The sequence below is a fragment of the Rhinopithecus bieti genome, unplaced genomic scaffold (assembly GCF_001698545.2).
Source record: "Rhinopithecus bieti isolate Rb0 unplaced genomic scaffold, ASM169854v2 scaffold_6945, whole genome shotgun sequence".
NCBI lineage: Eukaryota > Metazoa > Chordata > Mammalia > Primates > Cercopithecidae > Rhinopithecus > Rhinopithecus bieti.
Window position 1 is genome coordinate 3,890,000 of NW_016805531.1, and position 27,526 is coordinate 3,917,525.

A 27,526-nucleotide genomic window follows, 5' to 3' on the forward strand; every position below is an offset into this window, starting at 1 on the left:
ATCACCAAAATAACAGTACGTCTCGTTTACAATTGACTTTAAAATAGAGGATACTAATATATATTCATTTTCACTTTTTTAAAAATCTTCAAAACTTAAATACAATTCTGAAAGTATTTGTGCCTTGCCATTTGTTCAATAAATATGACTTGTTTTTAAACACGTCACAAAAGTTCAATTAACTAACCAGAATGCTGTATCTATTGCCTGTCTACTGGGGTTCAGTCTTAAGTCTGACTATATCAAAAGCAGCAGCTCAGAATTTATTTCATAAAATTAATCCCAGGAGTTACTGGGTAGCTTTTAAAGTATCTCATTGCTTATAACACAACTCACTAGATAGATAGTCTATACTAGTGACTCCTGACATCAAAATTATCTGGGGAGCTTTTTAAAAAATACATGGGATCCACATCATAACTACACTAAGAATTGAGAATGTCTGCATTTTTTTTAACGTTCCCAGGTGATAATGCCATGCAGCCTAGTGTAGGAAACCCCGACCTACCACTAAGCCTGTGGTTCTCAACTTTTCAGGTGCACTGGAATCACTGAGGGAAACTTTAAACACAAAAAGCAAAGCAAAACACAGAAAACAGATGTGCTTCAGTAGATGGAGAGTTGTGTGCAGGAACTAGCATTTTAAACAGCATGCAGTTGGTCCCAAATGACTCAGAAACACTGTACCACCTTTGTCAGATATCATATTATAATGAGTACATTCAGCAATTTAGGTGATATTGTCCGCAAGCGCCAGTGAATCCTGCCCTAGGCAGTTTTAGCAAGTGTTTGAGGGCAACACTCAGCCTTTTCAAATAAAATATATTTATATTCTTAAATATTAGGTCAAAGTCAACTGAATTCTGAGGCCATCATTCAATAAAGAAGGCAAATGCTCTTTCCAACAATTTAAACCTTTAAACAAACCAGTTCTTAGCCCTCAACTGAAACCTAATGCTTTCTCCATCATTAGTCTGACATACGTGATCAGAGGTAGTGATTCCATCTTACCAAAAATGTATTGTGGATTATAAAAGATACACATTCATACATCTTCACAGGCTCTGTACAGTCCCTATGTAATGGAGATTGGAGACCAGTTGGATATTAAATAATACTGTGAAACAGTAAACAACACACTCTTGATTTTAAACAATGAAACCTCATATTTCCCTCAAACAATAAGTTGTTACAAACAATATACAAAAAAAAATTCTAGAAAACACTAAAGGCATCATGCTGCCTCTTTTGTGAAGTTATTTACTAATTTTTCACCATCCCTGTAATTATCTGTAAAGTCAGTAGTTGGTGTACATCATTCCACTTCAAGAAATTTTCTGTTTTTTTTTTTTTTTTTTTTTGAGACGGAGTCTTGCCCTGTTGCCAAGGCTGGAGTGCAGTGGCGCCATCTTGGCTCACTGCAACCTCTGCCTCCCGGGTTCAAGCGATTCTCCTGCCTCAGCCTCCTAAGTAGCTGGGACTACAGGTGCCTGCCACCACACCCAGCCAATTTTTGTATTTCTCGTAGAGACGGGGTTTCACCATGTTGGCCAGGATGGTCTCAATCTTTTGACCTCGTGATCCGCCCACCTTGGCCTCCCAAAGTGCTGGGATCACAGGCGTGAGCCACCACGCCCGGCCTCACTTCAAGAATTTTTTTTTTTTTTGAGACGGAGTCTCGCTTTGTTGCCCAGGCTGCAGTGCAGTGGCCGGATCTCAGCTCACTACAAGTTCTGCCTCCTGGGTTCACGCCATTCTCCTGCCTCAGCCTCCTGAGTAGCTGGGACTACAGGTGCCCACCACCTCGCCCGGCTAGTTTTTTTGGATTTTTTAGTACAGATGGGGTTTCACCGGGTTAGCCAGGATGGTCTTGATCTCTTGACCTCGTGATCCGCCCGTCTCAGCCTCCCAAAGTGCTAGGGTTACAGGCTTGAGCCACCGCGCCCGGCCAAGAATTTTTTACAAGCACAGAAACTATATCTCAGTGTATGGTAACTGTTATTATAATACTATATTGTATTATAAATATACAAGCTCATTTGAGTGTGTGATAGCTCCACCACCTCCACCAAGCTTTAGGAATAGATATAATCTACTTTGAACCCAAAAGCTACAGAAAGCAGTGACAACGACGCTAAGAAGCAGAGAGAGTATATGGTTAGTAGAATCTATCTGGCATCTTGCTCACCTGAACTACACCTAAAGTGCTGTTATTTCTCATGCATGCACTTCTCCATTATGTTCTTCACAAAGGCTCATCTCTTCTCCATAAGTCACCATGGCCAGTCCACAAACCAAAGTATTTTTAATGTTCAATAGAAAAGAAAGGTAGCAACAAGTTCCTTATTTTTGTTAATTCCTTGTTTCTTATAATAAGGAGTATCACTTCCTCTCACCAAAAAGCTATAGAGCTTCTGATGAAATTCAACTGTTCAAAAGGCTCACTCACTTCTTTTCCAGGGGTAGGTGTGATTAAACAGCTGGCATTTCTTCTTAATTAAACAATGAAAAGGCAATTACTAAAAAATCAGCATTGTATTACCAGAAAGACAAGTCATTTCATTAAATAAGAACTGGAGAGTTTTAAATCTGTATTCATCAAGAAGCTAAAAAATTCATACTAATTTTAACCACTTAGAGTTTTGACTCACAATAATCAAACCATTTTCTGGTTTATAAATAATTCAAGATCAAAATAATAAATTTTAAAATTAAACAAAATTTGAAAAACTTACATATAAATATCAAAAACCAAGCAACATGACGTCTGCTACTTGGAAAAAAGGCATGGAGACACAGTAATACCGGAATAAGGATTTCAACATATGACATAACGGCATAAGGCACTACCTCAACTTCAGTCTACATTAAGTCATCATAACCCAAATATGGGACAGGAGAAGAAAACACACAAACAGAACTTTTCACGTCCTTTTCGCTGGTCTGGCAGTTAACTGCTTTTCTCTTTCAAACTCCTTCTCTCTTTGCTGCTCCCTTTCCAACTCTTCTTTTTGCCTCTTCTGCTGCAGTTTAAGTGCTCTTTTCTGTGTTAAAAAAAAATTAAAAACCAAGAGAGCAATCGGGGGTTACAGGTATGGTCTAATTTGAAAATAATAGTGCTCTGCTTTGAGGCAATTCATTCACACTAATAAATTTCATCTTGGACATTTAAATTTGGGATAATTTAAGGTCCTTTCGATACAAAAAAAATTTGTTGCTCTAAGCAACAGTTATTAAATGAGAACTATAGTGCATATCCAGAGAATCTAAGCCTATCAACCCAGCTATTAGTAAAAAAGCTCAGTGTGAAGTTCAAAAACAAAATGACATTTTTTAGGCTGCATGCGGTGGCTCATGTCTGTAATCCTAGAGCTTAGGAAGGTCGAGGCCAGAGGGCTCTTGAGCTCAGGAGTTTAAGACCAGCCTCAGCAACATAGTGAGACCCTGTCTCTAACATTTCATAAACAATGACATTTTTTAAAAGAAAACAATGTACCATGAATTAATTATGCTATTGTAAATGAGGGTATAAAAGTCAAAATAAGAATACTGGCTGGACACAGTGGCTCACGCCTATAATCCCAGCACTTTGGGAGGCCAAGGCGGGCGTTACTACCTGAGGTCAGGAGTTTGAGAACAGCCTGGCCAACATGATGAAACCACGTCTCTACTAAAAATACAAAAATTAGGTGGGTGTGGTGGCGGGAGCCTCTAATCCCAGCTACTTGGGGGGCTGAGGCAAGAGAATCACTTGAACTCGGGAGGCAGAGGTTGCAGTGAGCCGAGATCGCATCATTGCACTCCAGCCCGGGCGGCAAGAGCAAAATTCCATCTTAAAAAAAAAAAAACACACAACAATTAAACCTCTACTTTTGTAAAGAATGTGAAAGAATTTTCAACTCACTTTTAACTTTGATGTTTTTTCATGAAGCATCAGCATCTCTTTTCTTATATTCACCAACTTGGCATGATAGTGCTTAGCCTCAGCAAACTTAACGTGGAAAAATAAATGAAAAGTCAAGTTAAAATAGACTAAAATATCAAAATGAATAAGTAAGGCAATACATAAATGACAGTTCGTGCTTCCTAAATTGGTCAAAATTTTTACAGCCTTATCTCAACATTTTAATTCCAAAATAAAGATTTCCTTATATCATTAGTAGGATTTGAAAGACATTTGATTTAGTTCAGATTGACAAAAGTGTTACTAAACATAAAATAGACATTTATATTAAGATGAGAATAGACAACATTTTGCTTTAAAAACATGTAATTATAAAATTTCAGATAAGACTATCTAATAACGCTATCAGTTTCATTGAAGAAAAGTAACACATTCTCTCTGCCTTTACAAGAGAGAGACTGAGCCAGAGCACATGAAATAGTTTAAGTGAAGTGCCTGCCCATATGGAAAACCCAAGCTGTGGCCACAGAGCCCTGAACAGAGAGGACTGTGGACAAGTTTAATCCTATTCCTTGGGCTCTTTTAGTCAGACTAAGCAGAATGATCTCTGTGAGGACACTTTCATTCTCGAGGAATCGTAAGTACAGACTTTACAGCTCAGCCAACCTGCATAATCTAAAATGAAGTCTTATGTCAGGAGAAGATGGGAGGATAATGCAAGCCTAGAGATGTCACAGAGGAGAAAAGCACCCTATTTTCAGACAAGGTTACAGAAAGAGAAGAAATGAAAGAAATGTCAGTAGAGAGATTCACAGCCTTAATGTAGCTGCAAGTAAAGTCACTGTCTGATTAGCTCAGAAGTTACAGTCCCTTTTTACATATCCTGGGCCTTCCAGTTTTCAGTTCCCAGATGATAATAAAAACTACTCTTGACTAAGAGAAGAAAAAAGAGGAAGACTCCATCCTGCCCCTTCTGACCAAAGCAACAGTATTACATCTGCTTGGTTAATTCATTCAACATTCATTCATTCAACAAATATTCCTTCTGTTGCAACAGGATCTCAGTGGGGAACACAAAAGTAGGTCAGTGTAGCCTTGCCCACCTCCCTCACAAGAAACCAGGAACTACCGGGCAGATGACTCTGTATTTACTTCCATAGGCCTCTGTCTAATGCCAGAGAATATGAACTTTGTTTTTAATTGTTATAAATGGAAAACATTAGTAAACCATCTTTGTCCAAAGAAAAGTCCATTTTTTGAGGTATGCATGAATGGCTACAGTCATGCAAACCCAGCTTCTTTTTTCCTTAATAGAGATGGGGTCTTGCTATGTTGGCCGGGTTGGTCCTAAACTCCAGGCCTCAAGCCACCCTTCTACTTCAGCCTCCCAAAGTGCTGGGATTACAGTCATAAATCACCATGCCCCGCCCACAAATGAAACTATTTTTAATGTTCATCAGAAAATAAAGGTAGCAACAAGTTCCCTTTTTGTTAATTCCTTGTTTCTTATAATAAAGAGTATCACTTCCTCTCACCAAAAGCTATAGAACTTCTGATGAAATTTAACTGTTCAACTATTTATATTGAAAGCTATAATTGGATCATTCTCAAAGTGTCCACTTCAGCCTATGGCATTAATTTATTATAGCATTATGAATATGCCATATAATTAAATAAAATGCTAATTTTAGAAACCATGTAATTGGTAAAGAGAAATACACTCTCTTTAAAGAAAAAAAAATGGTACCCCAAAGGTTCTTTACTTCCAGTTAGTTTTGTTTTTTTTTTTTTGAAACAGGGTCTCCCTTTGTCCCCCAGGCTGGAGTACAGTGGCACAATCACAGCTCACTTGTGGCCTCGACCTCCTAAGCTCAAGCAATCCTTCCACCTCAGCTCTTGGAATAGCTGAGACCACAGGCATTTGCCACCATGCCGGGCTATTTTTTTAAATTACTTTTTGTAGAGATGGGTTCTCACTATGTTGCCCAGGCTGGTCTTGAACTGCTGGGCTCAAGCAATCCTCCAGCCGCAGCCTCCCAAAGTGCTGGGATTACAGGCATGAGCCGTTGTGCCAAGTCTCAGTCCTCTTTTCTAAGTCCTCAATTATGAGCAGGTCTATTCCAAATGCACAAATAAGTTCAACTTCTACAAATTACTACAATTTCTAAATTACTACAACTACTAAATTTAGTAGTTGAATTACTACAAATTCAACATTTGAAAGATAACAATTCAACGCAACAGAAGTTCAATTAAGGTTTCTTGTTAAAAAGACAAATTCTAAACTTAAAATCTAGCTATTGCTAAGATGTCATTAAATTGCATCAACTAAATCATACTTACCAAAGCATTAATATCCAACATAGAATGACATTCTTTAAATTTTGAAATCTCTTGTTCCAGTGTGTCTAACAATACAACTTGGTTCTGTCTGAAACAAAAACACACAGCCAAGACAAACTCTACATATTTAAAATACTGGCCCATTAAAAGGAATCATATTCATCTTGGTTAATCATAACAGAAATTAAGTAGGAAACGTATTAATTCTCCAAGGTTTATTTAATATAGAAAAGGATTTTTCAAAATAATATTCTAAAGCCACATTCTGATAACTTATTGTGTCTTTTATTCTTGCTTCAATTTCTAATAACTAAAATAATCCAATCATTTAAAAGTATTTTATTACCTGTTACTTTTAACAACTCTCTGTATTATTCCAAAAAGAAGTTTTTTGTAGTATTTTGCCCAAGAAATTCAACGTTTTATATATCTTAAAATTGCAACATTCCCATAAAGGAAATGAGGAACAATGGTTTTTCAGATTAGAGTTGAGAAAGATGCAGTATCAAGGGATAGTAAGTCAAAAAGGATAATTAAGCAGCAAGATGAAAAAAGCATAGGACTGGAAATCATAGCTTTCCCCAGCCAACAGCCAGTTATGTGATCTTAGAAATTCAGTTTATTTCTCTGGCCTCAATCTCCTCTTTTACAAAGTGAGAAGGTCAGACCAGATAATTTCTAATGTTTCTCTTTAAAACTTGGATTCAAAACTCATTGAGGAAGAGAAGCCAACTTCCTTGATACTTCTTTCCACATCAGTGTTAGGCTCACAGGAATAAGTGACATTAAAAGGGTCACCTACCTGAATATTTTAAAGAATGCTACAAAGAAAAATATGATGTGATTTGCTTGTAAAACTGTGCTATCTAGAGAATAATGATAAAAAAAGAAATAGCAACGAAGAGGCTGAGGGCAATTACAACATCTCTACTATCCAGCACTGAGTCTTGCATACACTACAGGTCATAAATTTGTCTCTTGGCCAGGCACTGTGGTTCATGCCTATAATCCTAGCATTTTGGGAGGCCAAGGAAGGAGGATTGCTTGAAGCCAGGAATTCAAGACCAGCACGGACAACAAAGCGAGACCCTCTACAAAAACTAAAAAAAAAAAAAAAAAATTAGCTGGGTGTGGTGGCACACACCTGTGGTCCAAGCTACTTGGAAGACTGAGGCAGAAGGATTGCTTGAACCCAGGAGTTAGAAGCTGCAGTGAGTTATAATCGCACCACTGTACTACAACCTATGTGACAGAGTGAGACCCCGTCTCTACAAATATAAATAAATAAATAAATAAATAAATAGCTTTGTCCCTCTAGCTTGGACTGGAGATCACAGAAAGTGAAGTACAGAATGGATGAGAGGAAAACCCAGCAAGTCAACCATCTGAGATAAGCAGAACAGCAAAAATAAGCTGTTAGAACTAGAAAACACTAGAAGGGGGAAAACAAACAAAAAAAAAATCAATGAAATGAAAAGATGGTTCTTTAAAAGATCAATAAAATTGACAAACCTCTAGTGAGACAATCGAGAAAAAAAAAAAGACCCAAAGTATTAGTATTATTCATGAAAGAGCAATAATCACCACTGATCCCAAGACATTAAAAGGATAATAAATGAACCCTTTCAACAATTCAGTGCTCATAAATGTGATAAGGTGGATGGAATGGACTAATTCTTTGAAAGATACAAACTACCAAAACTTATACAGGGAGAAACAGAAAGTTTATGTAGGCCTATATTTATTAGACAAATTCAATCAGTAAGTAATAACCTTCCAAAAAAGACAGTGCCAGGACCAAATTGCTTCACTGGTAATTTTTACCAAACATTTAAGGAAGAAATGATACCAATTCCCCACAGTCTCTTCCAGAAAATACATCAGCCCTCCTTTATCTACAGTTTTGCTTTCTTCAGTTTGAGGCACCTCCAGTCAACTGCAGTTGTACTATATCATCTCATATCATCACAAGAAGGCTGAATACAGCACATAAGATATTTTGAGAGACAGACCACATTCACTTAACTTTTATTACAATATTTTATAACTGCTCTATTTTATTATTAGCTATTGTTAATCTCTTACTATGCCTAACTTGTAAATTAAACTTTATCATAGTTATGTAAAAGTATAGGAAAAAACATAATGTATAAAGGTTGACATCCATAATCTGAAAATCCAAAATGTTGCAAAACCTGAAACGTTTGGACAATGAATGACCCACTTGACCTCATGTGATGAGTCACAGTCAAAACTTTGTTTCATGTACAAAATTACTTAAAATATTGTATAAAAAATTACCTTCAGGCTGTGTGTATAAAATATATATGAAATAAATGAATTTCATGTTTAAATGTGGGTCCCATCCCCAAGATATTTAATTATGTATATGCAAATATTCCAATATCTGAAACACTTCTGGTCCCAAGCATTTTGAATAAGGGATTTTCAACCTGTATAGGATTCCGTACTATTTACAGTCTCAGGTATCCACTGGGGTCTGGGAACATATCCTCCTTTGGATAAAGGGCAACTACTGCAGAAGCAAAAGGAGCACCTCCCAACTCATCCTATGAGGCTAGCATTACCCTAAAGCCAAACCAGATAAAGACATTACAAGAAAGAAAAACTGTAGACCAGTATCTCTCATGAACATCGATACAAAACTCAACAAAATATTAGCAAATTGAATCCAACAATGTATAAAAAGAATTACATACCACAAACAAGTGAAATTTCTTCCAAATATGCAAAGCTGGTTTGATATTCAAAAATTCAATCAATGTAATCTACCACATCAACAGGCTAAAGAAGAAAATTATATGGTCCTATCAATTGACGTAGAAAAAGCATTTGACAAAATCCAGCATCTATTCATGACTATAAATCATCAACAAACTAAGAAGAGAGAGGATCTTCCTCAACTTAATAAGGAATACCTTAAAAAACCTGCAGGTAACATTTAGGGTGAGAAACTACATAATTTTCTCCTAAGACTAGAACGAGGTATGTCCCCTCTCACAACTCCTATTCAACATCATACGTTAAGTCCAAACTAATACAGTAAGACAAGAAAAAGAAATAAAAGATATACAAACTGAGAAGAAAGAAATAATACTGTCTTTGTTCCCAGATGATTTCCTATGTGGAAATTCCCAAAGATTCAACAAGAAACCTCCTGAAACTAATATGCAAATATAGTAAGATTTCAGGATACAAGGTTAATATACAGAAGTCAATTTCTTTCCTGTGTACCAGCAATTAATTTGAAATTTAAAAGTAATACCATTTATAGTAGTTCCCCATCCCCAGTGAAATACTGTGGTACAAATATAACAAAATATGTACAGGATCTAAATGTAAAAATTATAAAACTCTAACGAAAACTATCAAAGAAAATCTAAATAATAGAGAGACATTCCAAGTACACAGATTAAAAGACTCAACTGTTGTTGTTCAGATAGGGTCTGACTCTGTCATCCAGGTTGGACTGCAGTGGCATGATCATCGTTCACTGCAGCCTAGAACTCCTGGTTCAAGTGATCCTCTGCCTCAGTCTCCCAAGTAGCTATGACTACCAGTGTACACCACCATGCCAGGTTGACTTTTTAAATATTTTTGTAGAGACAGGGTCTCATTACATTACCCACGCTGGTCTCCAACTCCTGGCCTCAAGAGATCCTTCTGCCCCAGGCTCCCAAAGTGCTTGGATTACCAGTGTCAACCACCATGCCCAGCCCATCAATATTTTTTAAGATGTAAATTCTTCTCAACTTGCTCTAAGGATTCAATGCAATCCCAATCAAAATCCCAGCAAGTTATTGTATAGATATCAACAAACTGTTTGAAAGTTCATATGGAAAGGCAAAGACATAGAAAAGCCAACACAATATTGAAGAACAAAACTGGAAGACTCACAGTACCCAATTTCTTTTTTTTTTTTTTTTTGAGACGGAGTCTCTGTCGCGGCCCAGGTTGGAGCACAGTGGCCGGATCTCAGCTCACTGCAAGCTCCGCCTCCCGGGTTTAGCCATTCTCCTGCCTCAGCCTCCTGAGTAGCTGGGACTACAGGCGCCTGCCACCTCGCCCGGCTAGTTTTTTGTATTTTTTTTAGTAGAGACGGGGTTTCACCGTGTTAGCCAGGATGGTCTTGATCTCTTGACCTTATGATCCCCCCATCTCGGCCTCCCAAAGTGCTGGGATTACAGGCTTGAGCCACCGCGCCCGGACCCCAATTTCAATACTTACTATAAAGCTACAGAAATCTGGCCAGGCACAGTGACTCACTCCTATAATCCCAGCACTTTGGGAGCCCAAGGCGGGTGATCACCTGAGGTCAGAAGTTCAAGATCAGCCTGGCCAACATGGTGAAACCCCATCTCTAGGAAAAATACAAAAATTAGCCCGGTGTGGTGGCGCGCATCTGTCATTCCAGCTACTTGGGAGGCTGAGGTGCAAGAATCAACCTCCCAGAGGCAGAGGTTGCAGTGAGCTGAGATCGCGCCACTGCATTTCAGCCCAGGCAAGAGAGTGAGACCCTGTCTCAAAAAAAAAAAACAAAAAAACAATAACAACAAAAAGCTACAGAAATCAAGACAGCATGGTACTGGCAAAAGAACAAACATATTGATCAATGGAACAGAACAGAAAACCCTTAAATATATCTACACAAAAACAATCAACTTCTCTTTGACAAAGGTGCAAAGGCAATGCAGTGGAGAAAGGATAGTCTTTTCAACAAATCATGGCTGGGTATAGTGGCTCATACCTGTAATCCCAGCACTTTGGGAGGCCAAGGCAGGAGGATCACTTGAGCCTAGGAATTCAAGACCAGCCAGGGCAACATGGTGAAACCCTGTCTCTACAAAAAAATTGGCCAGGTGTGGTGCTGTGCACCTGTAGTCCCAGCTTCTTGGGAGGCTGAGGTGGGAGGATCACTGAGCCAGGAAATCAAGGCTGCAGTGAGCTGAGGCTGTGCCACTGCACTCCAGCCTGGGCAACAGAGTGAGACCCTGTCTCAAACAACAACAACAACAACAAATGGTGCTGAAGCAACTGACTATCCATGCGCAAAGAAATGAATCTATTAATAAACACAGACTTTACAGCCTCCATAAAAATGAACTCAAAATAGGCTGGGCGCAGTGGTTCACGCCTGTAATCCCAACACTTTGGGAGACGGGCGGATCACCTGAGGTCCGAGACCAGCCTGACCAACATGGAGAAATCCCATCTCCACTAAAAGTACAAAAAGTAGATAGGCGTGGTGGCACATGCCTGTAATCCCAGCAGCTCAGGAGGCTGAGGCAGGAGAATCGCTTGAACCCAGGATGCGGATGTTGCAGTGAGATGAGATCGCGCCATTGCACTACAGCCTGGGTAACAAGAGCGAAACTCTGTCTCAAAACAAAAAAAAAAAAACTAACTCAAAATAAATCACAGGTCTAAACGTAAAATGCAAAACTAGAATTTCTAGAAGAAAACACCGGAGAAAATCTAGGTGACCTTGGTTTGGTGATGAGTTTTTAGATACAATACCAAAAGCACAATTCATAAAAGAAAAAACTGATTTTTTCTTATTTATTAAATAAATGTATTAAAATTAAAAACTCCTGCTCTGCCAAAGACACTGTAAAGAGAGTAATAAGACAAACCACAGTCTTGGAGAAAATATTTGCAAAACTCATAAAGGACTCATATCAAAATATACAAAGAACTCTTAAAACTCAACAAAAGAAAATAATTCAATTTTAAAATAAGCAAAAGATCTGAACAGACACCTGTTATCTAACAAAGAATTTGTCTGATCTTTGTCCCAGGTTTCTGGCACAGAGCTTCTAAAATCCTTGGAATTTTCCAAGTGACAGAAGTGTCTTTGTTATCTATCAGCTCCCTGGATCACACGTGAGTTTACACTAATAAAGTGACTCATGATGGGCCCCTAGAGCTTCAAGATGGGAGACTAATGAAAAATAACAAAGAACATCTAAATAATAGAGACATTCCAAGTACATAGATTAAAAGACTGAATTTTTGTTGTGGAGATAGGGTCTCACTCAGTCACCCAGGCTAGGGAGCAGTGGCGTGACCACAGTTCACTGCAGCCTCGAACGCCAAGCTGCTGAACACACTGATGTGCTGGCAGCAGGGGTTTCCTCTCACTGAGGGAGGAAACAGAAGTTTTGTGTTCAGGAACCTCCCAGGCACTACCCTGTATGTCTCTTCATTGGCTAGTCCTGATCTGTACCCTTTATAATAAAACTGTAATTTTAAGTATAGTGCTTTCCTGACCTGTAAGTCTGGCCACTCTCAAAGAAGGTTCCAGAGAATGTGGCTGGGCACAGTGGCTCACACCTGTAATCCTAGCACTTTGGGAGGCCAAGGTGGGCTGATCAGTTGAGGTCAGGAGTTCAAAACCAGCCTGGCCAACATGGTGAAACCTGTCTCTACTAAAAATACAAAAAAAAATAGCTGGGTGTGATGGTGCGCCGCTTGTAATCCCATCTACTTGGGAGGCTGAGGCAGGAGAATCTCTTGAACTCAGGAGGTGGAGGTTGCAGTGAGCCGAGATCCTTTCATATGCATTTAGCACCTTAACACCAAGGATTATAACATTACTTATAATTATAAAATGAGCACAGTTATTATTCCTCTCCTTTTGCCCTAATAAAGGCCTCTTAAGTAAGTTTTCAAAGGGTAGGTCTCAGAGCAGCAGCAGTTCATAGCCAGTATAATGATGACCACCACAGAAAGAAATGACAGGCCAGCCTGGGCTATCCAGAGAGGCCCTGACCCAGGAGGAGGCAGAAGCTGAGTCTGTTGTCTGTGGATGGGAGCTGATAAAGCCTGAGTATATGTTTTTGTATACTGATCCCACGCTATGGGTTCTGTTCTATCTTATCCTGTTTTCTTAACATATCCTCCAATCTTTTTTTTTTTCTTTTTTTCTTTTTTTTTTTGAGAGACGGAGTCTCACTCTGTTGCCCAGGCTGGAGTACAGTGGCATGATCTTGGCTCACTGCAAGCTCCCCATCCTGGGTTCACACCATTCTCCTGCCTCAGCCTCCGGAGCAGCTGGGACTAGAGGCGCCTGTCAACACACCCGGCTAATTTTTTGTATTTTTAGTAGAGACGGAGTCTCACTGTGTTAGCCAGGATGGTCTTGATCTCCTTACCTCGTGATCCACCCGCCTTGATCTCCCAAAGTGCTGGGATTACAGACGTGAGACACCGCGCCCGGCCCAATCTTTACTTACTAGTAAAGTTATCTACTGGGAATGAAACAGATCATCTCAGGAAAGATACTTACAGATCTCTGGCAACTCATTTGAACTAGCAACTGAAAACAAGTGTGACTTTTATGGAGGCAGTTTTTCAACTCTACTCGGAAACATGTATATATCCACCTGAACAATCCCCAACAGGTAATACTTTAATAAAATAATGATAAAACACCAACCTGATCACAGAGGCTAGGTAAGATTTAGGAGGACTTCTTAGAAGAGATCAAACACCCTAAGAGTATTCATTTCACTTTTTACATTTAGAATACTATGTACTCCTCTATTCCCATCTGCTATCAATAAAGATATAGACATACTCAATTATAATTCCATGTTAAAAAATATTATGTCTTAACACAGTATACAATTATACAAATTATGACTACGCCACAGAGGAAATTAGTGTATATCTGGTTTTTTATTAGCTTACGTGAGTTCCTGGAGGGCTTGTTTTGATCTCTGCAGATCTGGCAAATAATGAGAAAGCAATCCTTCTGCCAGTTGCTCCACAGCTTTGTCTTCTATAGTCAAGTCCTCTATTAACCCTTCATCTGGAGAAGTGTCACTTAAACCTGTCCCCAGCAAAAATCAAATTTAGGCACTTTTTATTTATTTTATTTATTTATTTGTTAGGCTAGTCAACTGAAGCAGTGGGATTAGAGAAGGAACAAAGAAATCTGTAACTGGTTGTGATCAATTAGTTGTAAACACCACTGCACTCTGACCAGTCGGAACCTTTCAAATTGACACAGCTAATAAAAAGAGGCTGGGGAGTAGCAGGTAGAAAGGATGCCCACAAATGGGGTTGAGAGCACACACACACACTCCCAACCACAGGTATCCTTCTTTTCTTTTTAAACTTTTATCTCTGAGTTTCCTCTAAAAAATGAGTTATGAATGCTCAAAAAATGTTTTTAAGTTACTACTATAAGGTAAAGCCTATGCTAAATGAACATTTACACAAAATTCTGTATCTTTATATATTTTTCAGGGCAGAGTACTTATAGTTGTCACAGGATTATCAAAGGAGTCTGAAGGCCAGGAGCAGTGGCTCACACCTGTAATCCTAGCACTTTGGGAGGCCAAGGGAGGAGAATTGCTTGACCCCAGAATGGCTGGGCATGGTGGCACACACCTGTGGTCCCAGCTATTCAGGAGGCTGAGGTGGGAAGATAACTTGAGCCCAGAAGTTCATAGCTGCAGCGAGCTATGATCACACCACTGCACTCCAGCCTGGGCAACAGAGCGAGACCCTGTCTCAAAAAAATAAATAAATATAAAAATAAAATAAAGGAGGCTGAGGCCAAAACGTGGGTAACAGTCACTGAACTAAAGCATTCTTGCTTTCAAAAGCATGAAGAAATTATATAAACAGAAATGCAATGCCTAAAAAAAAGTATGTTTTCAATTCTATGGAAACAAAAATATAGGTCAATATATGATTGATTATATGCAATATATATGATTTTGCATATAGTTTGATGTGTTATTTACATGTAAAAGGGGGGTTGTTATTTGTTAGGGAGGAAAAGAGGGATTTTCTAAGAATTTCTTCTCTCTTAAGATTCAGCACCTTAATTTACCCTAGAAAATAGTGTATAATCATAGTCTTGTGTATAAATCTAGACCTGATGCTGGGATCCATGCCTCATCACTTTCCTTTGAATAATAAAAGTGTAAGCATTGTGCCAGGTATTCAAAAACATCTAAGAAGAATAACTATCAATCACCATTCCTACCAAGAAAAATACAATTTCTAAATAGGGTTTAATGGTTTGTAAGATGGAATCACTGATTTATAATCAGAGAAAAAAAAGTAAGCTAGTCACTTTACTAAAATTATACACTAAAATTATGATTAATATTAAACTCTGAAACATCTCCCTTCAATTATAGTCTAGTAACCATCATTAACATCAAATTAGATCACTACAGAATACAGTTATCACAACACATTACTTGTGACACATTTCTAAGTATAATTTGTACCACAGATTTAAATTTTGGCAAAACTGAGAAAAACAGGCTCGGCACAGTGGCTCACGCCTGTAATCCCAGCACTCTGGGAGGCTGAGGTGGGCGGATCACTTGAGGTCAGGAGTTTGAGACCAGCCTGGCCAACATGGTGAAACTCCACCTCTACTAAAAATACAAAAATTTCCTGGGCAGTGTTGTATGCCTGTAATCTCAGCTACTCGAGAGGCTAAGGCACAAGAATTGCTTGAACCTGGGAGGCGGAGGCTGCAGTGTGCCAAGATCGTGCCACTACACTCCAGCCTGGGTGACAGAGCAAGACTCTGCCTCAAAAAAAAGAAAAAAGAAAAAAGATTGAGGAAAACAACATGCTATCATATTCAAAGTAAACTTTTTGAAAATCAAAATAAAATTATGTAATTTTTATTTTAACCCTAAGAAACACATGAACAAACACTGGACTTCTCAAAGTTGCAAGGCAACATTCAGATAGGTAAGAGCTAACTAGAAACTGAAGCACTCCACATATAAAATAAAAATACAAAAACCAAAAAAAGAAAAAAATCTATATATATACATAGAGAGAGAGAGAAAAGTGAAGCACTTAGGGATATTAATGTACCAACTGTATAGGAAGTGAATAAATTATATCCACCAATTATGCCATTGCTTAAGGCTTGATGACAATAACAATGCAATCAGCAACTTTAAGTACTTTTTTTTTTTTTTTTGGCAGACGATCTGCTCGCGGCCCAGGCGGGAGCTGCAGTGGCCGGATCTCAGCTCACTGCAACTCACGCCTCCCGGTTCACGCCATTCTGCGTCCTGTCTGCAGCTCCCGATTAGCCTGGACTACAGGCCCCCCGTCGCCCCGGCTAGTTTGTTTCGTTCAGTTTTACTTACGAGACGCCGGTCTGTCACGTACTGTAGGCCCAGCCGATGGTCCTCATCTCCCTACCCATCATCCCCCGTCTCGGCCTCCCAAAGTGCTGGGATTACAGGCTTGAGCCACCGCGCCCGGCCAACTTTAAGTATTAATAAATATAGAAAACAATTTTCTTAATATTTTGTGAAAGGAACACCCCAAAAAAGGGCATGTCAACTTTAAGGGATAACAACTAATTCACTTCACTTAAAATATATTCATACATTTTAACTCACAAACCCTCCTCCCACACCAATGTTCTGGTTAATGAGTCTCAGTTACTCATGTTTTTTGTTTGTTTGTTTTGTTTTTCTCTCTTTTACCCTCTGCTTCTAATGGTTAAGAAGCTACTCATGTTTTTATATATATTTAATTACTAAGTTCAAGGTGCTTTATTGTGGGAGAGTAAAGAAGAAGAAAGGGAGGGTCCTTACTCTATTCATACAAGAAAGGTTTGCTGAACATCTATATTATGTACCAAGTTGTGAGGTTACAATAATAAATAAGGCAAGTCCCCTTCCCTGAAAGGGCACAATACGACGAATCACAGAATATGAGAAGTGCCATTACAGAAACAGAAAATGTTATGAAAATTCGGGGGAGAGCGACTTTCATTAGGGAAGTCTAAGAAAACTTCTAAAGGAAGTATGGACATTGAGCTAAGGCTCAAAGAATGGATGGAGTTTTCGTTTCTCTTTGTCTATTTGAGTGTTACTCACTGTGAAAACTTAAAACACTACAGAGGGAGGTACAAACTGAAAAGTAAAAATACTCCTTCTTACTCCAGCAGGAGCTACTCTGGAGTTTCTCACAGAGCCTTCCAGAAACTGTCTTTGCATACCTATGCATATATTGTTTTTTATCACAAACAAAATATTACTCATACCATTCTGCAACTTTTAAAACATGTATCTTAGGTATCTTTCCATACCAACATATAGGGATCTACTACATTCTTTTTAACAGAACAGAATTCTACTACAGTTTGTTTAACCAGTCCCCCATAGATGGATTATTTTGGTTATTTTCACTTTTTGCTATTTCAAACAATGCTGCAGTGAGCTTCCCTGCTTATCTGTATATTTGTGTCACTTTCCGTAGGATAGATTCTTAGAAGTAGACTGTTGGGACAAAGAGTGCATGTATTTTTTAAATAGACATTGCCAAACTGCCCTCCTAAGAAACTGGCACCAATTTGCACTCCCACCAACAATCTGTGAGGACTATTTCCAAATGGGGAAGAAATCTATGGCAGGAGTGGAATGGATGCAATATGGGTAAAGAAGGCAGCACGAGGAAAGGCTGGAATACAATATAGGCTTCTTCTGGAGAGGCATGGGGCATATGCAGCATAGCAATAGTGAGCTTATTTAAGACCACGTGGAAGGCCAGTAAGGGCCTCTAACTGCCAAGTTAATGGTTTGGAGCTTTGTTAATAAGTAGTGAGGAGCTATTTAAGGTTTCTGAGTACAGGCATGACATGACTGAAGCTTTATCTTGGGACAGTAAAGTGATAGCAGTGGGACAGATGCGTTGAAAGAGTAAGACTGGAGGTGGACTAGCCTTTCAACGGCTGTTTTAAGGGTGAAATTACAAGGAGATGGAATTGTATACGAGAATCCCTTAGAGGTGGAAGGAGAGAAAGGAAAAAGTCCAGAGCATTTTCAAAGTTTTAAGTCAGAGTAACCTACCACCATTAACAGGATGAGACACGTTTTCATTTATGTACATGCCTTACTGTGAGATTAGTGCAACATGGCCACGTCAAAGTATCCAGCTAGCAGACGGAGAAGCAAACAAGAGTAAAGAGAGAGGCCCAAGTTTCACATACATACAAGGAAGTCACATTTATAGAAGCGACTTATGAAAGTGTGAAGAGATCCTTGAGGAAAAGCATGAACAGGAAAGTGCTGAGAGCACTATTCGGGGGTAACCCCTATTATTCTGAAACAGGAGGTAAAAGAAAAAGCATATCCAAAGCCCTGCAGCCTTTCTCATCTAGGGCCTCATCTGAATCACAGAACACAGAAAAGGCTCTGAGTGACCATTTTCTCACTTCTCCCAAGGATGGTACATAAATAGTACCATTTTGGGTGCACAGCAAGTTAATTCATTCCATTCAATGGATCCCTTCGGGCATTAGAGCTTAAATCCCTCCTGGAACTCGGTCGAGAAGACTGCTGCAGGAATAGGGATGAAGTAATACCAGTAAGCTGACCAAGCATTTCATGAGTGGTCAATATTATAGGATACGTCACCTCTGTGAATTATAAGCTGATCACCTTTCTGGTAAATCCATCTCCCACCACTGCCGTATGAAAAATAACTAATGACGTACCGGAGTCAACACAGAAACTCAGAATGGCTTCACCATCAACCGCCTCCAATTGCACCCAAATACAAAGCTTGCCCTCGGGACTTCAGTTCCGCCCATTGCGCTGGGTAGAGGGGTCGGCGCGGTTCCCCATGTCTGCACTAAGGGCAGAGCCCGGGGGCCGTAGCTGCCAAAAGCCGCCTACTCCCCCACGGTTTCTCCGGAGTCCTGCCCATTCAGGTCCCGGCCCCTCACACCCAGCCCCGGCCGCGCTTGCTACCCGACAGTACGTACCAGGGGTCGGCTCCCCGGCCTCCAGGCAGTAGGGTGGCCGTGGCAGGGCCCCGTCCGGAGACGACGGCCCAGGGACACTCATGTCCCTCCAGCTGGGAACAGAGAGAAGGGGCAAACGTGTGGCCCGTCAGAAGCAAGGAGGCACCTAACGACTCCAGTGTCTGGCCGGACAGAAGAGATTGTAGCACCCGGAAGTGACGGAAGCGAAAAACTGCAGGCTTCGGTCACACGCTCGAGGGTTGGCTCTGCCCCATGGCGTTGTGGGGACCCCGCGCTGATGTCGTCGTCTGGCCCCGGACGCAGTGTCAACGGACTCAGCAGTGCGGAGCTCGAGGCCCTGCGACCCGATTGGTGGGAGCTGAGGAAGGACGGAGGCGGGTTTGGGCTGCTCACCGGGTGGGTCACGCAGACCGGAAGAGCGTTGTCTTTGTTGGACGCGGGCGAGCAGTCAGGCTTTGTTCACTGAAGCTAGGGAGAAAACAGAACTTTCGGCCTTCATGCGAGACAGCTTTTTAGTGTTATCTCCCTGTTTAGGGAAAAACTTAAGAACAGGGAGTGCGCGCTTTCCCTGCAATTTGGACCATTAAAAAATTCGATGCCTAGGTGTCTGCGAGCCTCAGCCTTGCTAACTACGGTTTTGCCACTATTCCTGTCTCCCCTTGTTAAGTGTAGATGAAAGATTTAAGCCTTCCGTTGCAGCAGCTACTGAACAAATTCGACCAAATTATCAGAAACTGCACTTGCTGAGATCCTGTGGAATGATCTCGTGAATTCTGTTGGAAAACACTTAGAAAAGGGCACATAGGCAGCTTTGGACCAAAGAAAACGATTTAGCTCTGCCACCTCTAGCTTATACCCTCTCATCTCAACCGTAATGGTGGCCTCCTAATGTTGCTCCCCAACTATGCCTGTTCAGTTTTCTCAGCTGCAACCAAAGCTTACTTCAAAAAAATAAGAATTTGCAAGCCTCAGAAACTTGCACTGGCTCCCCATTGCTCTTATCAGTGCATTCACACCCTTTCCTCTTTGGGCCTCTTTTCCTCTTAGTATTAGCTCCTCCTTATTACCTATGGTAGGCAGAATAATAGCCCCTCAAAGATGTCCACAGCCTAAACACCAGAAGCTGTGAATGTGTTAGCTTGCATAGCAAATGGGAATTAAGGTTGTTAATTACCTGGTGTTGAAATAGATTATCCAGGAATCGCTTTAACCAGGGAAGCAGAGGTTGCAGTGAGCTGGGCAACAGGGCGAGATTCCATCTCAAAAAAAAAACCATTATCCTGGATTGTTCCAGTGGGCCAACTGTAATCATAAGGGCCTCCAAAACTGCAAAAGAGAGTCAAGAATGACAAGTAACTATGAAGAATGATTAGAGAGATACAACATTGTTGGCTTTGAATATAGAGGAAGGGAGCCTCCAGCATTGTGGGTGACCTCCGGAAGCTGGAACTGACAAGGAAACATTCCCCCGAAGCCTCTCTAATGCTCTGATGACACCTTGATTTTATCCTCATGCGATCAGTGTTGGACTTCTGACCAACAGAACGGTGAAATAATCTGTGTCTTAAGTTTGTAATAACTTGTTATAACACCAATAACAATACTACCCTTCAAGACATTCTTTATTCCATCTGAGCATTCTCCTAAAATTATACCCTTTCATGTCTGCAGTGCTCTTGCTTGTGCTTCAACCTGAAATATTCTATTCTTTTGTAAACCAAAAATAAAATTCTAAACCCCACAACTGACTGATGGACCCCCTGCCCCCCACCTCTTGGCCAAGGACATTCCAAAGTAAACCTGAAAATCTAGTTTTTCCATCATCTAGATGGAAGTGGGGATTGAGGGTTAGTCGGGGGGATGGGTCGGACATGCCTCATTACACCCTCCTCCTTTTGGAATTCAGGCTCAGCTGAACAGCATTCACATGAAAACAGATCTTAAGACTGCCAGAACAGACTTTTTCTAGCTTTTCTAGACTTTTATTTTTGACACCAAGCCAGCCTGACTCTAGTGTAGCATCACAACAGATAGCAGGCCCTGAAAGAAACTGAATTATTTAACCCCAAAATATATTTCTTTGACATAGTTTAAAATGGCCCTGCACAGCTGTATCTTGTGGTGGGAAACCTACAGTCTGCAGAAAAAAAGCCCTGTTCCTTTCCAGGTGTTTTCCCTTACCCGGGAAAGAATTAACCAAGTCTGGCACCTTTTTAGGTCTGATAAGAGCTCTACCTGAGGCTTCATCTGCATGATAAAACCTTGATCTCTGCCGCGCTTGGTAGCTCACGCCTGTAATCCCAGCACTTTGGGAGACCAAGGCAAGTGGATCACCTGAGGTCAGGAGTTTGAGACCAGCCTGACCAACATGGTGACTGAAACCCTGTCTCTGCTAAAAATACAAAAAGAAAAAAGCCGGGCATGGTGGCAGGTGCCTGTAATCCCAGCTTCTCGGGAAGCTGAGGCAGGAGAATCACTTGAACCTGGGAGGCAGAGGTTCCAGTGAGCCAAGATCACACCATTGCACTCCAGCCTGGGCAACAAGAGTGAAACTCTGTCTCAAAAAAAAAAAAAAACCACCTTGGTCTCCACAACCCCTTATCTTAACCCAGACATTCTGTTGACTCCAGGTCTTTAGATAATAACAAGTCTTTTTTGTTTGTTTATTTCCTAATGTAAATTCTCCCTATGTTGCCCAGGCTGCTCTGGAACTCTTGGCCTCAGGCAGTCCTCTCATCTCAGCCTCCCAAAGCGCTGGGATTACAGGCGTGAGCCACCACACCAGCCTGATAATCTTTCAATTGACTGTGACCCTGGAGTCTCTGCTTCCAGGTGTCCCGCCTTTCAAGACCAAGCCAATGTACATCTTACGTGTTTTGATGAATGTCTTAGGTCTTCCTAAAGTATATAAAACTACACTGTAGTCTAGTCAGAGGCATTTGAACCAGAGCAACTCCATCTTGAATAGGGGCTGGGTAAAATGAGGCTGAGACCTACTGGGCTGCATCCCCAGGAGGTTAGGCATTCTTAGTCACAGGATGAGATAGGAGATCGGCACAAGATACAGGTCACAAAGACCTTGCAGTAAAGAAGCCAGCCAAATCCCACCAAAACCAAGATGGTGCCAAAAGTGACCTCTGGTCATCCTCACTGCTCATTATTTGCTAATTATAATGCATTAGCATGCTAAAAGACACACCCACCAGCACCATGACAGTTTACAAATGCCATGGCAACAGCAGGAAGTTACCCTATATGGTCTAAAAAGGAGAAGAATCCTCAGTTCCAGAAATTGCCCACCCCTTTTCTGGAAAACTCGTAAATAATCCACCCCTTATTTAGCATATAATCAGGAAATAACTATAAGTGTAATCAGTGAGCAGCCTAAGCCACTGCTCTGCCTATGAGTAGCCATTCTTTATTCCTTTACTTTCTTAATAAACTTGCTTTCACTTTAGTCTATGGACTCATCAGAATTCTTTCTTGTGCAAGAACCAAGAACTCTCCCCTGGGGTCTGAATCAGTACCCCTTTCTGCTAACAGCCTGACCACCTTGGGCATATGTTCTCAGGATCTCCTGGGGCTGTGTCACGAGCCATTGGCCACTCACATTTGGCTTAAAATAAATCTCTTCAAACATTTTACAGAGTTTGACTTAATCAACATTTTCAAAGTACTACTTTTCAGCTGGGTGCGGTAGCGCACACCTATAATCCCTAGCACTTTGGGAGGCCGAGGTGGGCAGATCAGATGAAGTAAGGAGTTAGAGACCAGCCTGGCCAACATGGTGAAACCCTGTCTCTACTAAAAATACAAAACTTAGCTGGGCGTGGTGGCACATGCCTGAAATCCCAGATATTCAGGAGGCTGAGGCAGAGAATCGCTTGAACCCAGGAGGTGGAGGTTGCAGTAAGCCAAGATTGCACCACTGCACTCCCGCCTAGGTGACAAAGCAAGACTCTGTCTCAAAAAAAGAAAAAAAGTCCTACTTCTCTTTCAAGGCTCAGTCTTAAAGCCTTTACTTTAAAATCATTCACAATCCCACTTCTCCTTTCATTCAGAAGTTACAGTAATAACCCTTTATCAACTACAAAGCATCCTGCTATTTTAGCACTTAATCCGTTCTTTTTTCTCCCCCCCGTGATAGAGACGGGTTTTGCTATGTTGCCCAGGCTGGTCTCGAACTCCTGAACTCAAGTGATCTGCCAGCCTCAACCTCCCAGAGTGCTAGGATTACTGGCTTGAGCCACCGTGCCCATCCACTTAATTTGTTCTTGTATTAGTTATTTTCCTTGTCTCCCTCTTTTAGATTGCAAACTCCAAACATACACTCTTATTCACGCAGAATCATAATAGGTTCTCAATAAATATTCGATGAATGAAGGAAGTATTGATTCTCTAGCCCCATTTCCAGATATTTATAATCTTTAAAGTCTGCATCACACAATATGGCATTTGATAAACTGCCTGGTAACCTTAGTTGGTTGTTAGTATTATCTCCCAACTAGATAGTAAGGCCATTTAGAATAAAGCCGTGTCCTGTGGGTTGTCTGTACCTCTTTATCTCTTAGCAGAGTATTAACCATATTACATGGATTTTAAAATACTGGTTATTTTTTATTATTATTTAAAATAAAAACAAGGTCTCACTATATTGCCCAGGCTCGTCTTAAACTCCTGAGCCTGAGTGATCCTCCTGGCTCAGTTTCCCAAAGTGTTGGGATTACAGGTGGAGCCACTATACCCGGCCAAAATACTGGTTATTTAAATTCAGTGGATGAAATTAAACTGTCACACCCTGCTGATTTTTCATTATCTTCTATTTTGCTTTACGGAACAATTCATGTTGGAAATTTGATGATCTTTTTCAGCATTTTAACTTTACTTAATGTGATAAAACTAATCAGCTAAATAGACAAGGAAGACTTTGTACCAGACCCATCTTGCTTTTCTCTTTCTCCTTTTCCCTCTACTCCCCCGGATTTCAGCTCAATGCATCTGTTAGAGGCATGCCAAGCAGAGTGACTCCGTCTTGAACAGAGGCTGGGTAAAATGAGGCTGAGACCTGCTGGGTTGCGTTCCCAGGAGGACAGGCATTCTTAGTAACAGGTTGAGACAGAAGGTTGGCCCAAGATGCAGGTCACAAAGACCCCGCTGATAAAACAGGATGCAGTAAAGAAGCTGGCCAAAACCAAGCTGGTGACAAAAGTGACCTCTGGTCATCCTCACTGATCATTATACACTAATTTTAATGCATTAACACACTAAAAGATACTCCCACCAGTGTCATCACAGTTTACAAATGCCATAGCAACGTCCAGAAGTTACTCTATATGGTCCAAAAAGGAGGAACCCTCAGTTCCAGGAATTCCCCACTCGTTTCCTGGAAAACTCATTGAATATCCACCCCTTGTTTAGCATATGGTCAAGAAACAGCCATAAGTATACTGAGCCATTCGGCCCATGCCACTGCTCTGCCTATGGAGTAGCCATTCTTTTTTTTTTTTTCTTTTTTTTTCTGAGACGGAGTCTTGCTCTGCCGCCCAGACTGGAGTGCAGTGGCCGGATCTCAGCTCACTGCAAGCCCCGCCTCCTGGGTTTACACCATTCTCCTGCCTCAGCCTCCCGAGTAGCTAGGACTACAGGCGCCCGCCTCGTCGCCCGGCTAGTTTTTTGTATTTTTTAGTAGAGACGGGGTTTCACCGTATTAGCCAGGATGGTCTCGATCTCCTGACCTCGTGATCCGCCCGTCTCGGCCTCCCAAAGTGCTGGGATTACAGGCTTGAGCCACCGCGCCCGGCCTAGCCATTCTTTTTTATTTTTTGAGATGGAGTCTCTCTCTGTCGCCCAGGCTGGAGTGCAGTGGCAGCAATCTCGGCTCACTGCAAGCTCCGCCTCCCAGATTCACACCATTCTCCTGCCTCACCCTCCTGAAAAGCTGGGACTACAGGCACCCGCCACCAAGCTTGGCTAATTTTTTGTATTTTTAGTAGACAGGGTTTCACCGTGTTAGCCAGATGGTTTCGATCTCCTGACCTTGTGATGTGCCTGCCTCAGCCTCCCAAAGTGCTAGGATTACAGGCATGAGCCACCGCGCTCTAGCCATTCTTTTGTTTGTTTACTTCTCTAATACACTTATTTTCACTTTACTTTGTGGACTCATCCCAAATTCTTTCTTGCATGCGACCCAAGAACCCTCTCTTGGGGTTACTAACACATCAGGTGCTTGTCAAATACCCTCTGTGTTCCATTCTCTGTGAAATGGCTGCTACATGCTTAACATAACACTGCATGTGGCACAGAGCTCAAAAGCAAAATATTGGAATTTGATTGCAAGGACGTAAATACAGTTTGTTGATTTATATGTCTTTTAAAGTGCCTTTCATCTCTCCCATTCCCTTTGATGCACCAAAGTTATAATTCACTCCAAACACCTGAATACCTAGAACTGGGCTAGGCATTGTAGGGGGTAAAAGTAAAAATCCTGGTTCCTGTCCACCAAGAATTTTTATTCTACCATTTAAACATAGCAGGATTAGTGAGCATGACAATGAAGTGCTAAATTATGTGGAACAGACCTAGAGGAATATAAAGGACATGATGTCATCTTAGTTTCCTATAGCTAGTGTAACAAATTACAAACGTGGTAGCTTAAAACAATACAGTTTTTTTGTTTGTTGTTGTTGTTGTTGTTGTTGTTGTTGTTTGAGATGGAGTCTCGCTCTGTCACCCAGGCTGGAGTGCAGTGGCGCCATCTGTGCTCACCGCAAATTCCACCTCCCGGGTTCATGCCATTCTCTTGCCTCAGCCTCCGGAGTTGCTGAAACTATACAGGTGCCTGCCTGGCTAGTTTTTTGTATTTTTAGTAGAGACGGGGTTTCACCGTGTTAGCCAGGATGGTCTCAATCTCCTGACCTCACGATCTGCCCGCCTCAGCCTCCCAAAGTGCTGGGATTACGGGTGTGAGCCACAGTGCCCGGCCAACAGTTTTATTTTCTTACGGGTCTGGAGCTTAGAAGTCTGAAATCAGCCGGGCGGATCACGAGGTCAGGAGATCGAGACCATCCTGGCTAACACGGTGAAAGCCCGTCTCTACTAAAAATACAAAAAACTAGCCGGGCGAGGTGGCGGGTGCCTGTAGTCCCAGCTACTCGGGAGGCTGAGGCAGGAGAATGGGGTAAACCCGGGAGGCGGAGCTTGCAGTGAGCTGAGATCTGGCCACTGCACTCCAGCCTGGGCGACAGAGCGAGACTCCGTCTCAAAAAAAAAAAAAAGTCTGAAATCAGGCTCAGTGGGCTGAAATGAAGGTGTCAGCACAGCTCCTTACTTTCTGGAGGCTCCAGGGAAGAATCTGCTTCCCTAGAATTTTGCCTCTTCCAGTTTACAGAGAGGCTGCAACTTTTTTGTCTCATGGCCCGACATCACATGGCCTTTTTCCCCGTGCTTTCATTGTCACATAACCATCTCTCCCACCTGATCCTCCTGCCGCCTTTATGTAAGGACGCTTGTGATTACATTAAGCCCACCTGCATAATCCAGGATACTCTTCCCATCTCAAGGTCCTTAATTTAATTACGTCGGCAAAGTCCCTTCTGCCAGGGAGGCTGGCATTCACAGACTCCGAGGACTTGAATATGACATCTTTGGGGGGCCATTATTCATCCTATCACAGATGTGCAGTTGTATAGTGCACAAGTGGAAAGCAACTAAGGAAAGTTTTAAATTTTAATAGAGGAAATGGGATTTAAGCCATACCTTAAAAGACAGGGAAAATGTAATCTGAAGAGAAAAATTAGTAAAGCCTTTCAGGCAGGAGAAAAACATCATAAGTAGCAAAAATATATTTCAGAGTCAAGGGCCTCAAGGCACTAACTGTCCTCTGGAGAAGACAACAGTGACACAGATTAAATGGTTAGTAGGAGGACCTAATGGAGAAAGGTATTGCATAGTCTGTTAGACCAAAAGAATTTAAGAAGACAAAAGAACATGAAATGTAGCTCTGAATAAGTTAGTTCAAAGAAACTATATCTTGGCCGGGCGCGGTGGCTCAGGCCTGTAATCCCAGCACTTTGGGAGGCCAAGACGGGCGGATCACGAGGTCAGGAGATCGAGACCATCCTGGCTAACATGGTGAAACCCCGTCTCTACTAAAATACGAAAACTAGCCGGGCGAGGTGGCGGGCGCCTGTAGTCCCAGCTACTCGGTAGGCTGAGGCAGGAGAATGGCGTGAACCCAGGAGGCGGAGCTTGCAGTGAGCTGAGAACCGGCCACTGCACTCCAGCCTGGGCGACAGAGCGAGACTCCGTCTCAAAAAAAAAAAAAAAGAAACTATATCTCAAAAGTGTTAAACACTGTGTGTGTGTGTGTGTGTGTATGTGTGTGTGTGTGTTGTATTCATAGCAAAAATAAGGCCATTGGATTTCAAAGACTATGAAATGCAAAAGAGGAAGAGCAAATATAATGCAATAAATACATCAAAACTTAATTC

The 27,526-nt window shown here is 41.3% G+C and overlaps 1 protein-coding gene across 4 annotated transcripts in view; it reads right to left on the bottom strand.

Moving 5' to 3' along the window:
- Positions 1 to 1,667: 1,667 nt before the first annotated feature.
- Positions 1,668 to 27,526, bottom strand: part of BLOC1S6 (biogenesis of lysosomal organelles complex 1 subunit 6) — a 90,664-nt gene continuing 64,805 nt past the window's right edge. For 3 of the 4 annotated variants that reach the window (XM_017872816.1, XM_017872819.1, XM_017872817.1), the window contains 6 exons: positions 20,212 to 20,363; positions 19,038 to 19,505; positions 13,961 to 14,102; positions 6,248 to 6,335; positions 3,905 to 3,991; positions 1,668 to 3,044 (listed from right to left, as the gene is read on the bottom strand). In XM_017872816.1, coding sequence (XP_017728305.1) covers positions 2,925 to 3,044; positions 3,905 to 3,991; positions 6,248 to 6,335; positions 13,961 to 14,102; positions 19,038 to 19,119 — 519 coding nt within the window. In that variant the 5' untranslated portion in view covers positions 19,120 to 19,505; positions 20,212 to 20,363 and the 3' untranslated portion in view covers positions 1,668 to 2,924. Of the gene's footprint in view, positions 3,045 to 3,904; positions 3,992 to 6,247; positions 6,336 to 13,960; positions 14,103 to 19,037; positions 20,157 to 20,211; positions 20,364 to 27,526 lie in introns of those variants that run through there. The other variant, XM_017872820.1, reaches the window with a different exon arrangement.